Source organism: Hyperoodon ampullatus, assembly GCF_949752795.1.
Source record: "Hyperoodon ampullatus genome assembly, chromosome: 6".
Classification (NCBI taxonomy): domain Eukaryota; kingdom Metazoa; phylum Chordata; class Mammalia; order Artiodactyla; family Ziphiidae; genus Hyperoodon; species Hyperoodon ampullatus.
The window spans coordinates 77,701,742-77,716,290 of record NC_136919.1 but is presented as its reverse complement, the minus strand read 5'-3'; the positions used below and the strand labels follow the sequence as shown (position 1 = coordinate 77,716,290).

At 38.7% G+C, this 14,549-nt stretch overlaps 1 protein-coding gene across 1 annotated transcript in view; it reads right to left on the bottom strand.

Annotated features, from left to right (window-relative positions):
- CFAP95 (cilia and flagella associated protein 95) overlaps positions 1-11,220 on the bottom strand; it is a gene marked incomplete at its 3' end in the record, with an annotated part of 86,311 nt that extends 75,091 nt beyond the window's left edge. Inside the window, 1 exon segment of the mRNA XM_079707077.1 lies at positions 10,911-11,220. Within this exon segment, the coding sequence (XP_079563203.1) occupies positions 10,911-11,062 (152 nt within the window). The 5' untranslated portion in view covers positions 11,063-11,220.
- Positions 11,221-14,549: the final 3,329 nt, after the last annotated feature.

Genomic DNA, 14,549 nt, shown 5'->3' with positions numbered 1-14,549 from the left:
ATATCTGTTGTCCCTACCATATGACTGTAGGTTTATGGATATGTAACTTGGGCATCATATAGATAGATGGATAAATGCTATTAAGATGCTGTGGCCACCCCAGGAATAGGAGTCACAATTCTTGCAGTCACACACTTGACATCACTAGTTACCAGTCATTGTGCAATCAAAAATTCACACATATTTTCAAACACTCTGGGGGAAGGAACAGTAATGCCCTCAGTTGAAAACTAACTAATGTGCCATCTTTAGTTCTCCACGTGAATCCTGGGAGCTAGGACAACCTCCTCTAGGAAACTTTTCCTGGTCTAATAGTCTGTGTGCTCCTCTTGGATGTCCCCAGAGCGCTCTGCTTACCCCAATCCTAGCACGTATCACAGTGCATAGTAATTGCCCAGCAAGCCTCCTCAACTCCTGTCTCACAGTAATCTTGACCTCCTAAGGACAGGGAAGATGTCTAGTTCACTGTCAAATCCCAAACCCAGTAGATGCCATTCATAAGAGAACTCTTTATTTAGAAAGAAGAACATTTTTTGTTTTTTTGTTTTTGGGGGGTTTTTTGTTTGTTTTCACTTGTTTGTTTGCTTTCAAAAGCTCATTTAATGCTTCTGGCTCCTGGCTGAGCATCTCAGTGTTTTCCCAAGTGTTTAAAAAATTGTGACAAGTCATTCATACATTTTAATTTCAAAATATTCTTCCTACCACTTTCTATAAAAAGAGGCTAAATTCTTTGCAACAAATAAATGACATTTGATTCAATCAAATTCTTCCATTTGATTGAAACTGGAACAATCTGATTGGGGATCTAACATCTCAACAAAGAAACATATTATAACTTTTCTGCCAAATAATTACCTTTGTTAATGCATCAAAACTTAGTTTGATCAAAATAAAGAAAACACACTGTGTGACTAATAACAATTAAAATGAATTGTATTTCAAAATTAAACATTAGACACAATAATAAAAGACGTGTCTGTCAAAAACAGTAATACAATATTCAAATTTATTCAGAACTTTTTCAAAGCATCACAAAAATATGTTCACCAAATCTCTACACAATATTTCTGTTTTCTGCCTGTTACATCTAAGGTCAATTTTTAAAAACTGCATGGGTAGGGGAGTTTAAAGTTAAAATAATAGCTAACGTAGGAAATCATCAATATATTAAAGGGTTATATTTTAAACTTTTGTTATAAAATTGGGTATTTGGAAATTGGAATTCATTCTACATTGTAGTAGCTCTTTATAGGATATAGCAGATATCTATAGGATAGGATGGGATATAGTAGATATCTATAGGATTATCAGCCTAGCTCTCCTTCTTTCTCCTGGATATGTCCATTTTGCCCCATGGCTATTGGAAAGCTGTCATTTTCCACCAAACCTTGCCCAGTCAGATGACCCCAAACAAATACTTGGCCCAGAAATGGACATCTGACCTGGAATTTTTAAATTCAGAACTGAAAATACCTTAAAAACAACTTTTTTTGTTGGATGAAGATGTAAGATATAAATTCCTGAACCACAGCAGCCATGTTTCCTATAGTCTTCAATGATAAGATGAGGCAAACGCAATGAGGAAGAGAGAGAAGAAATGAAGCAAGACCCACATGCACTAGCATCCCTTATGCCTGTTGTTCCTGAGGTCGAGCTGCACCCGTGCCCTCCTTCTTATTCCATGAATATCATGAACTAATTCATTTTCTTGCTTCCTTAGGCTAGTGCAAGCCGAGTATCTGTCAACTGCAATCAAAAGAAGCCTGATCAGTACACACAGAAAATAGTACTGATGGGGTGGCTTCCAAGGCCAACTAAGAGAAGTTTATCTAACAGTGCTAATTCTAGTGCTATTGAAAACCTTGAGCCCTGAGCCTGGGTATCCTGTGTCCATAGACTGAAACTCTCCTTATCAAAATGTCACTAAGCCCCACATTCTTCTTACCTCCTCCCTACATCCTTAACTAGAAAAGGATCATCAGTAAGAGAAAGAAAACTGATGAAAAAAGCACTTGTGACTATCTGTGAGGAAGACTACAGTAGCATTATGACAAGCCTCTGGTGACTCCTGTTGCCCAGGAGAGAGATGGTCTCAAGGACACGTAGGGAGTTGGCTCAGGCAAAGGTACTTGTATACAGCAATGATCTTTCCTAATCCAAGTGCACCCACATGAGGAAATGCCTGTCCTACAATACTCTGCCTTGCAGAGCAAGGTTTATCTTGCAAGTAAAGCTGTTTTATTTTGGCCACCAGTTAAATTGAGCAAAACCTCACGAAAAGGTCAAGGCACAATTTTATAAACACTGGTTTTCAGAAAACGAATTTGGTTGGCATTTCATTAAAGAGAATAGCATTGAAAGACAAATACAGTCATGACAAAAGGATGTAGAATGTCCTGCATCATCCTGAAAAATAGAAAATAAGGTGTTCCCCCCCGCAAAACTACTACATTCAAAAGCATCTGTGGATATGTGTGTATGTTGAGGAATAAGAATGTAGCACTAGATTAAAAATAACCATGGCATAGGATCTACCGTTATAGAACGCAGACAAGAATGAAAGCGTGGTTAAACCAAATGAATGTGAATAGCATCATCCTTTTTACCCAACATAAACTAGCAATTAAAAAGATATTTTAAAAAGACTCATAATAAACCATGAAGAATGACTCAGACTCTGAAAGAGATGAAGTTTTCTGTTTAAATCCTGATCATTTAGAGAATGTTTGCTTCAGGGGAAAAGCTGTAGAAAGTGATATCAAAGTTTTCAAGTAATTTTATTTTATTCTTACTATGAAAATAATACACATTCATTATGGAAAATGTAAAAGTGGCAAAGAGGAAAAAAGAAAATGACAAATAGTCCATAAATCCACCATCCAGTAATAAATATTTTGTGTTACATGGTAAATATCCTTTCAGTGTCTTTTCAATACATACAGACATATATTTTTATCAAAACAATTCATAGGGGCTTCCCTGGTGGCGCAGTGGTTGAGAGTCTGCCTGCCGATGCAGGGGACACGGGTTCGTGCCCCGGTCCGGGAGGATCCCACATGCCGCGGAGCGGCTGGGCCCGTGAGCCATGGCCACTGAGCCTGCGTGTCCGGAGCCTGTGCTCCGCAACGGGAGAGGCCACAACGGTGAGAGGCCCGCGTACCGCAAAAAAAAAAAAAAAAAAAAAGAATTCATAACATGCTGCTTCTTTTTTTACTTACTTAAAGTGAGATTATATTTTCAAATATTAATCTTTGCACTTTTCTTTGCTTAACTCTTTAAAGTAACCTTTGTTCTAATAAATCAGAGTCATCTACATTTGCCTTGGGATGATATAGGACTGTTTTGCCAGGAATATGAAGAAAAATAAAGTGCCGGTGACTAACATCTGACTAACAATAAAATTTTTTTAGTCTTGAGTGAGATGTTTTTCTTGAAACTCAGGACCTGCTAAGAAGTAAAATGTGTGAATTTCTCAAACTTCTATTAACAACAAGATCCAGAAGCTCCCAAACACGGCGTAAGTAGGGTGACCCTATCATTTATTTTGTAAAGGAGATCACTTTAAAAAATGAGAGAAGGGCTTTTAAAAAATCTCAGGTCAATGGGAGTAAACTCTACTGGGCAAACCACAGCATATGCACACCCTCTCTGCAGGGCATTTGATGAAAGCTGAATTGAGTGTCAGTGGGCCAGCCACGGGGCCACCATGTTCAGGGATGAGGTGCCCCTACCACAGTGGCTACCACCAGCCTAAGTCAGGGGTCAGGAGAGGATGAGCATGGCTTAAGGATCTATAGTCCTAAGGAGAGCCAAAATGGAAACGAGTCTGAAAGCAGGACCTCAGGTCCTTAACAAACCAAGTGGATTAGTCAAAAGTTCACCAGCAGCAGGCACAGAAGTTGGATAAAGGATAAGATGAACAAGAACAAGGACCCACATGCAGATCTGGGAGCCTCACTCCCCCATCCCCCAAATGTCATATAACTTCAGTCCCTTATGCACACACACACCATTAGGAAAAGGAGAGGGTGGATAAGGTAGGACTCAGAAGAGTGGGCACTGTTCCGAAAGAGACTATTTTAACCCAAAACAAACTGTTTAAACTCAAAGAGACAGAGAAACCCTTCAATTGGCATGTTTGAATTTTTCTCTGGTAACCAACAGTTGAAAAACCATGAGGATCAGTTTTAGAAAACAAATTTTATATATGCATCTGACTTGAATGCAAATTTCTAATTCTGCTACCGACCACATAGTAAATATATTTCCATGTCTTTGTTCTACTATCACATCATCTTAAATGGTCACAAAGTATTATAATTTACAATGTTTTTTAAAGTATGAGTTAGGAAATTAAGATGTCTCTTTAAAGTGTGAATATCATTTGTCCCTATTTAACTCAAAATTTCCTAAGTACCCGTCAGTCTCTAGTAAGTCACGTACTGCATCTAGGAAGAACATGAGTTTAGCTCCCATTTTTAAATTCTTTACCATTCTAATCAGAAGCCTAATGATTTATACCCCTCTAAATTCACCTATACAGAGGTGACCAAACATGCTTCAATGTCATCCTGTTGTATCAGGGCTGTGCATTTGCAGAAACATGGATGGACCTAGAGATTATCATACCAAGCCAGGTAAGTCAGAAAGAGAAAGACAAATACCATATAATATCTCTTATACGTGGAATCTAAAATATGATGCAAATGAACATTTCTACGAAACAGAAACGGACTCACAGACAGAGTACAGACTTGTGGTTGCCAAGGGAGAGGACACTGGGAGAAGGAAGGATTGGGAGTTTGGGATTAGCAGATGCAAACTGTTATACATAGGATGGATAAACAACAAGGTCCTACTGTGTAGCACACGGAACTATATTCAATATCCTGTAATAAATCATAATGGAAAAGAATTTGAAAAAGAATATATATATATATGTATAACTGAGTCATTTTGCTGTACAGCAGAAATTAACACAACATTGTAAATCAACTATACTTCAATAAAATTTTTTTTAAAAAGGATCAGGGCTGTGAAAATCAGCTCTGGCTTTATTACAGATTTGCAGTTATCCTGTAGTCCTTACCTCAGGGTCTTCTTAAAGCATAAAAAAGAGGCCCCCAGCCTGCAGTGCCTTTTGTGTTTGTGTGTGTGTCCTTTCTCTCCATTCATTTGTTAATTTCTTTGATAAACATTATTTGAGCACCCGCGGTGTTCTTACCCCTTGCCCCAAGGCTTGCTCTTCTCACTTCTACTACTGACCAAAAAAGCTTCTTTAAAGTCTCTTCTCTCTCCTTTCCACATAACCAAACATTTAAAATGGACAAAATAAGAGTTAAAAGCTTTCGATTGAGGGCTTAAGTTGTTAAAGTAGAAGGATGGAGGCTTGCTGGAAGGGGAAGCATGTATGGATTTCAACAGAGGCAGGCTGCAACATGTGGTTACTAAAGGGCTTTCTTATTGTCTTTGCTTTTTTATCCTGAGTGTGCGTTGGAGATGTGAGAAGATGGGATTGCTGGCTAGAGAAGATCTACGTAACTCTATCTTGGTCCTTAGTGGTGTGAAGGACTCTAAATACTTCCAGGTTAGTCCCCGAGAAAACTGCTGATTAAATATAGGACGAACATACAGCAAATTAGAAAATTCATCTCTGTTTTCTAATAAGTATACTAATGATATCCCAGTGCCTTGAAACTGGATTCTCCTCTGAACGTGGAGTACCTTGAATACATATAAACTCCTTGTTCAAAGAGCACAATAGGGTGTAAGTCTGAAGAGCATCATAGAAAGCTCTTTCTTTCTCCAGCCCAAATGATTTTCTGTAAAAATCTTTAAAACTATCAAGTTCCCTACCCCACAATTATCACCGGATTTTAATTTTACTTCCTTTTTTCCCTTTCTCTTTCTGTTTTCTTCCTATAATGCAGACAGGGCGGGGGGAGGACAGTAAAATGCCCAGGCTCTTTAATTTTGGGCTTACGCAAGAGAGAGAAGTTACAAATATATAAAATTAAGCTAAGTCCTTAAGACTCTTAAGTGTCACCATGGAGACCAGAGCATGAACTGTTTCATGGAAACTCGAACGAATTTTTAGGCTCATCACTTTTTTTTTTCAGCATAAAATGACTTTTAATGTTTTTTTATTGGAGTATAATTGCTTTACAATGGTGTGTTAGTTTCTGCTTTATAACAAAGTGAATCAGTTATACATATACATATGTTCCCATATCTCTTCCCTCTTCCGTCTCCCTCCCTCCCACCCTCCCTATCCCACCCCTCCAGGTGGTCACAAAGCACCGAGCTGATCTCCCTGTGCTATGTGGCTGCTTCCCACTAGCTATCTACCTTACGTTTGGTAGTGTATATATGTCCATGCCTCTCTCTCGCTTTGTCACAGCTTACCCTTTCCCCTCCCCATACCCTCAAGTCCATTCTCTAGTAGGTCTGTGTCTTTATTCCTGTCTTACCCCTAGGTTCTTCATGACATATTTTTTTCTTAAATTCCATATATATGTGTCAGCATACGGTATTTGTCTTTCTCTTTCTGACTTACTTCACTCTGTATGAGAGACTCTAGGTCTATCCACCTCATTACAAATAGCTCAATTTTGTTTCTTTTTATGGCTGAGTAATATTCCATTGTATATATGTGCCAAATCTTCTTTATCCATTCATCCGATGATGGACACTTAGGTTGTTTCCATCTCTGAGCTATTGTAAATAGAGCTGCAATGAACATTTTGGTACATGACTCTTTTTGAATTATGGTTTTCTCAGGGTATATGCCCAGTAGTGGGATTGCTGGGTCATATGGTAGTTCTATTTGTAGTTTTTTAAGGAACCTCCATAGTGTTCTCCATAGTGGCTGTACCAATTCACATTCCCACCAGCAGTGCAAGAGTGTTCCCTTTTCTCCACACCCTCTCCAGCATTTATTGTTCCTAGATTTTTTGATGATGGCCATTCTGACTGGTGTGAGATGATATCTCGTTGTAGTTTTGATTTGCATTTCTCTAATGATTAATGATGTTGAGCATTCTTTCGTGTGTTTGTTGGCAGTCTGTATATCTTCTTTGGAGAAATGTCTCTTTAGGTCTTCTTCCCATTTTTGGATTGGATTGTTTGTGTTTTTGTTATTGAGCTGCATGAGCTGCTTGTAAATTTTGGAGATTAATCCTTTGTCAGTTGCTTCATTTGCAAATATTTTCTCACATTCTGAGGGTTGTCTTTTGGTCTTGTTTATGGCTCTCTATAGACCACTCCAGCTAAAAGGAAGACATGGTTCCTAGGCAACCTCTTATCCAATAATGGACCAGAAATACCTCTAACAACCATTCTGGGTATTTCACTTTATCATGTCTATTATACACAACTTTTTTAATATGTATAGTGAAGTCAAACAGACTGGTATTACACTCCACATAAAGAGTAACACAGGAATCATCCAAATGTTTACTGTATAAGCAGAGGTACCTCAGAATTTCTCCCAGTTAAATTCTATTTTGCAAACCTATAGGCACAGTCCCTTAGTTGATCAAATACTCAGTTGGGAGGCCACCCAAATGGTGTATTTTAGATAGGAGGCATTCATTGATTAAATAGTCACTAATAAAAGGTTAAAATTCAATAAATTTTTAATATATAACAAGTCAATCGAAAGCAAACAATTATGACCAGAATGCATAAAAACAAAATGGTCAATGACATTTATTCATTTGGAAGTTTATACAATTTGAACTTTATGCAGTTTTCTAGGACAGACCTTGGTGACTGGTTGAATACAGAAGGAAAACAAGGATGCCAGTAGCACAGCCAGCTCAGAGAAATGCAGGTGCTTCTCAAATTTTACAATTGATTCTCATTATTCAAGGTTGTTATGTTCTATAAAGTCACAAACAATTAGCAAATACTGAATCATTGCTCCTAGGGGAAATACAAGATTAGGTTCCTGTGAGCCTCTGGTCACACTTTCAACAACCAATTAATACATGACCCGGTTTTATGTGTGCTTCTGTTTAAAGACATCTTGTTTAATATACCTTGTTGTCTCACTAACACTGAATTCACAGCCAACAGCACTGTACCTCATGTCTCAATGAAGCTTATGTAATGCACATATTTTCTCCATAAGGCACATCACAACCTTCTTGCACTTAGGAACACTAGACAGCACTTCAGCACTATGTTTGGGGGCCATCTGAACAATGACGTCACCAACAAAAAGTACAAAAATGCAAAAAACATGGCACTAAATAGACCATGAAAAGAATACTTGTTTACAGTAAGAGGAGCTGAAACAAGAAGGCAGAGTGTCTGACATCAACTGAGAATATGTGTGTGGGATGATTGAAATTTTTTGCCTCTCTGCACATGTCCATAAATGACTATGAAAGTGCTGCAAATATTGATGTGGGTTCCATATAAATTTTTGCAAGTAGATGAATTTGCAAATACAGAATTTACAGATAATGAGATCAACTGTATTTACCAACTATAGAGAACTCTTTCTATTTCCCTATGATGCTGCTTCTTACTATTACATTGTACTTGCCTGTTCTCTTTTGTATACCTATGGAACTCCTATTCTTCCTTCTAAACCTTGCTCAGAAAACCATATACACACTAACCTCCCCCTCCTGTTATTTTTGCCTCTTATACTCATCTCTATTTTGCACAAATCAAATTATACTGAATTTACTGACATTATTCTTTACTGGCCTATGAAATTAGTTGAGGTCAGTGACCATGTCCTAATACATGTATATAACCTTTACTGTGCTTACTATGTGCCAGGCTATATGTCAGAAGATACTTCACATACAATACCTTGTTTAGTCTTACAAGAATCCTATCACCCCCATTTTACAGTTGCAGAAACAGAGGCCTAGAACAGTCATGTCACTTGTTATATCACAAGCTGCAGAGTTGGTATTCAAACCTAAAGCTCAAGCTTTTAACCATTATGTTATCCTAAATCAATATGAGTTACCATATATTATTGACTGCTTACTATGTGCAAGGCATGGTATTAAATGCTTTATACAAATTATCTCACTGAATCCACTTTATCCATCTCTGTGGCTCCAACACACAGCAAAGTGCATGACACAAAAATGTTTGTTGGGTTGAATTTATTTCTTCCTGCCCCCAAACCTTTCTAAAACCAACAGCATGAGAACTCTCTACATTTCCGGCAGTGGCCAGAATGACTTTCAGTGTTACACCACCCTTCTCTCCTACCAAGTTCCTCATCTCCTTCTCATCTATATTCTTCTGTGGTTTTGTTATTGATGTCTATGATGTCCACAAGGCAACTTTTCAAAGGAAAGGTAGTACAGAAGGGAGCAGAAGCACTGTCCACTTGAAAAACGTCTTTCTCTTTAACAGTAATTTCTGGCAGTGATTTATATTATGACCTAAATCCTTATGGAGTAACAAAATCATGAAAGAGCTGCGTTTTGCTTGAGGGCTGTGAGGTAAGCCTTGTATGAGGTTAAAGGAGGATTTTCTGCTTCCCAATGTAGATTTTTTATTCTAAATTAATATAACCTCTCACAGTGAGCTCAATATAGGCAGAGAGTTGGTTTTAGGGATGAGAAGTAAAAAGAAGAGAGCTCATGGGAAAGTGAGTAGGCTGTAGAAAGTTTGCAAGACAGAAACAACAGGATTCACATATTATACATTACATGAATGAATGGGATCAAGGAGGACTTAGCCTTAGGGCTAGAGTCAAAATCATTCATCTTCTTTCAAAGGTGAAAGTATAAAGAAGACAAGATTTGAGATTTCATTTCAAATCTTCCTCTTTCCCAGAATATTCCAAATAGTCCAAACACAATTACTGTCAACAGTACAGCCAGGAAAATTGACCCAAAGGATAGAATTCTAAATACCCTAAAAGGCCCCGCTGTTCTGCCAATTAAATGTCATGGTTTCACTATGTCACTGTAATATTTAATAAACGGGAGAATCTCTAAGTGAATTCCAAACCCAAAGCCTAATGTGGAGGAAGTAAATAAAATGTTTCCTGAAGCCAGGAAAGAACCTGAAATTACCACAGAAAGAAGGAGCAGACTCATCTTAAGGAGTAGCGAGTGTTCAGCTCCAGTACATTCATAGTTGTCAGAAAGAATAAAATCCTCTGTTGCCAAGCCTTTCAGATTTTCAAAAGAAGACACAATCCTAGATTTCCATGTGAAATCTCCTGGTTTTAAATGTGGGCAATTAATTTAAAAGAAAAATGTAAACACAGTGCATGTCAAATAATCTATGTCTGTTGGTTTACCCAGTGAGGGATGCCAGTCTGCCATCTCTGGCCAGAATAGTCCTAGTGGCCTAGGGAATATTTTAAGGACCTCTTTCAAATCATTCATTGTGCCTCACTGCCCCCAAGAAACGGAAGTCCTGGAGGCCATCCTCTGAGCAGACATCTCCTCCTCCTGTGCCCTTGGTCTCCTAACAGACCCAGCCTTTTGTAAGTAAGCACTTGTCTCAGAACATGATTTCCAGCCTCTGCAGACACCCTCCACCTACACTCTCTGTGTGGGCGATCTATGACCTCTGGCAGACAGGGTCTGGCTGCAGCAGGTCTCTGTGTGTGCTAGGGAGCTGCTCTTGGAGGGCTTTCCTATCTCGTCCTCCCTGCCCCTACTCTCACTCTGACCCTCTCCATCTCTCCTTTGAAGATGTTTCCCTTTCCTTTCTCTTTCTTCTCTCCCAGTTCTCTCTCTTGTATGATCTTTTTCTTTCTTTCTCTGCTTTTCTTTTCCTCTTTTCTCATTCTTTTCTGTTTATTTTATCCTCTCCACCCTTGTCCTCTCTCTCTTACTCTCCTTTCCTCTCCTCCCCCATCCCTTCCCTTCTTCTCCCTCTCCCAGCACCTAGGAACTGCAAGAGAGCTCGCTCACCAGGAATACACCAGCACTGGCTTCGAGTATTTCTTGTGATGGGAGCGGAGGGTTAGGGAGCCCTTGCGCTCCATCAAGTCCATGGGTCCGAGTTCAAACCAGTGTTGCCTACCACTACACCAACCCTGGCAGGAGCTGTCACAGCTCCCCATGGCTGCCCTCCTGTTACAGATCTCAGAGGATTTCTCTCTGCACCTATCCTGCTGCCTGTGCCGACACAGCCCAAGATTCGGCGTCTCTCATCTCCTAAGCAACCTGGGGCGGGGTCAGTGTAAAGGGCGGGGCCAGTAGAAAGATGGATCTCTCAAGCCTAAAAGCCCTGGTTTCCTAGACAGTGTACGCAGATACGGCTTAGAAAGAAACTACACTTCCCAGAATGCAATGAGGGGAGCAAGCGGGCTATATAGAGGTTGAGAGGGACAACTGCATCCTGGGATCTGTAGTTTCGCTCTCCTAACAGTCTACTCGTCAGAGTGGGCGGAGTTAAGGGGGAGCGCTGAGTCAGTTAAGGAGGACTAAGTGGACCTGAGCCCGGAGCTGGTCTATTCGGGCTGTCCTTGGGGAAGTTTCTTTTTACCATTCGTCATCTGTTGCCACCACACCTTCTGCTTACAAGTTATGTAAATTTGACTAAAAGGGAGCAAGAGAACACCCCTCAAACCATAAAATATGTCTTTTCTATACAGCTTTTCTAAATCAGAAAGAGGAGCAGAATTGTTTAGCAAATCAGCTAAAAAGTTTGAGGATGAAAAAGGCTTGGCTGGTTCCAGTTTCAGCTGTTCTCAACCTTTCTGAGCACGAATTTCTTCCTCTGAAAAACGAGGGAGGGAATGGGATCGTGGAGGGGGCTGAGAAGGACACAAGAATCAGAGGTCCCTTCAGGCTATAATGGCTAAAAGACTCAACCTCTAAGTACAGTTTAGGGCTCTGGGGCATTCACATTTAATATGTTATGACAATACAAACTCATCACATTATTGTTTTGTAAGTTATATGCAAGAAGGAGATTTCAAAAAGATTATCTACAGCATTGCCGTCAGGAAATCTTGTGCTTATTCCACTTTTGAGTTTCCAAGAAAAGAATATTTAGCACATCAGAATTCTCCTCCCCAACCTCAGCTGAGCACCTTAAGGGCATTAATGAACTTAATCATGGCCAGCCCTCGGACCTGGCATAGCGCTTAGTATATACATACCATATATACATACCATCAGTGAACTAATGAATGAATATTATGTTTGATTACCTTAGATTTATCTGGGCTTCCATAAATTACAGAAGTTTCTTACTTTAAGAAGGCCACATTACACAAAAAATTCAAACCTAAAAACACAAATTAAGAGATATTTCACATTACAAATAGATTTTCTAGTTCACAAAAGATTTATTATGGCACTCCTATAAATAGTGAAGTGCTCTTCTGGATCAGATTTCAGAAATTTGATTACACACAACTACTAAGTGCTTTTTTGTGGCCTGTGGTACCCAGTGTGGGCACCTGTGGTATGCTTAGGCCCCTATTTTACTGACAGCTACAGTTAAGCCATGTTTTTTAGGACCAAATAAATAGTCCACTGTCACCAGCTTAGTGCTAGTAGAGCGCTGACAGCTATTTTAGCCCTTTTCTTCTTGAAAGAATGAAAAGAAAAATAGAAATTAAAAGGGTAAACAAGATCCAAGTTAAGCTCAATTCTGTCCAATCAAAGCATACACACTGCTGTCACTCCAAAATTATTACCATCATACTATCTTTCGGTTTATTTTATTTTATTTAAGCTTAAAGTGTATTTATTTTACTTATGCTTTAAGTGATAGAAACATAATATATGTGCAACCAAGATGTCAGGTCTCTGTAGCCAATCTGACTCAGAGCCAAGCCCTTTCTCTGGTGCTGCTGAGATTTAAAAGCTCTTTAGCACACCAAGTAGCAATATAGTATGAAAACAAACAAAACAAACATAATTTGTTATTTTAGAGTTCCTTAAGCCAAGCTGACAGCCTTTTGAAGTCTAAGAAAATGCTTTTTTCCTCTTTATATCAGCTCTTTCTTCTTTCCTCTTTCCTCTTTATATCAGCTTTATAAACTTTATTGTCTTCTGTGTCTACTAAATACTTTTCAACATCCTCGAGTTGAGATGTAGGAAATTAACTCTCTGATACCCTCAAGTTCAGACATATTGTATTCTCTTTCTATACACCAGTACACTCTGTGGAATTTTTCGTTCCAATTCCGTCCTTACCAGTAATAGAACAGTATTTATTGCAGAGGGGTTTTGTGAGAATTACATAAGATGATAAATATATTGAAAGCAGAAGGAATAGTTCCTAATACATGCTCAGCCCTCAATTAAATTTCAATTACTAATACTATTACTACATCCCAACTTTGTCCTTATCATTTTGGAAAAGTATTCTAAAATGTGCTTGTTGTTTGTGTAGAGTTTCCTAACTATACTTCACTGTTCTTCAAGCTTTGTCTGTCTACAAGGTCTATTTAATGAATATCTTTTTATCATATTTTAATATGAAATTTAATAGTCTGAATCAGAAAAATGTTGGCAAGATATTTTGATGTTACCAGTGATAACAATGGTTTCGTATTCATATGGAATCTTTTTAAGACCATTAATAAGCTTTATTCTTTATAAAATCACTGATCCTCAACATACTTGAGTTATTCCTATTATCCTCAAGCTTCATCAAACCAATGTAGTGTAGGGTTTAATGCAATGCCTTCTATTATATTAATCTCTTTTCACCATAACATCCTTGGGGTTAGAAAATCACAGCTCAGGTGGCTGAAACAGGACCTTTCTGTAAGATAATTGCAGGCAGACCAACTCGGGAAGTGGGAATCCCTTCATCTGAGCCTACTCTAGTATATTTCTTTATTAGCTTTATCAGATCCTTAAAGAGGTTGCCAAGAAGACCTGACGAGAACAGCAAACCTAAAACAGATGTAACCCACCCAGATGTAAATGCCTACAGAGGTTAACCTCTTTACCATCTCCTTTCCTTCCTGTCTTAATAGTCTGCTCAGTTCTTGGAAAAGCCCCTGCTCAGGACCTTCCAAAGTCACCATCATTGTATCCTCTCCCAGCATTAAAATTCTTCTACCAAATGTCATGCAATTATCTGAGAGAAAAATTTTAATTATGTAAGAAAATTAATTTATACTATCTCCATGTTGAATCTAGTTTAAGTCTATTGAAAACTTGTATTTAAATTGTATAAAACTTAGAAGCTTAAAACTGAGTATTTATGTCCTAATCAAGGGTTGCATAGTAATTCTTTAGTTCCCCAGAAATAAGGACCTCCATATATACATATAGGGGCCCACTTTCAAATATTTTATATAAAAAAGTTAGAGTTCACCAGTTTGTCAAAATGAATGAGAGGTCTCTGGTCCTCCCTGCTCCCTCTGTCCCCCCTATCTCCTGACCTTTCTCCCACCTCTCCCTTCTTCTTTTCCTTTTCCCCACTTTTCCTCCACTTATCCCTTCCTCTTCCATCTCTACTCATCTTCTTTCCTTCTTTCCTCTCCTCTCTTTCTGCCTTCCCTCTCCCTGTTTCCTGTTCCTCTTCTTCCTTCTGTGAGAAGCGGTATGGATTTTAGAATCAGAATCTACTGCTGAGCA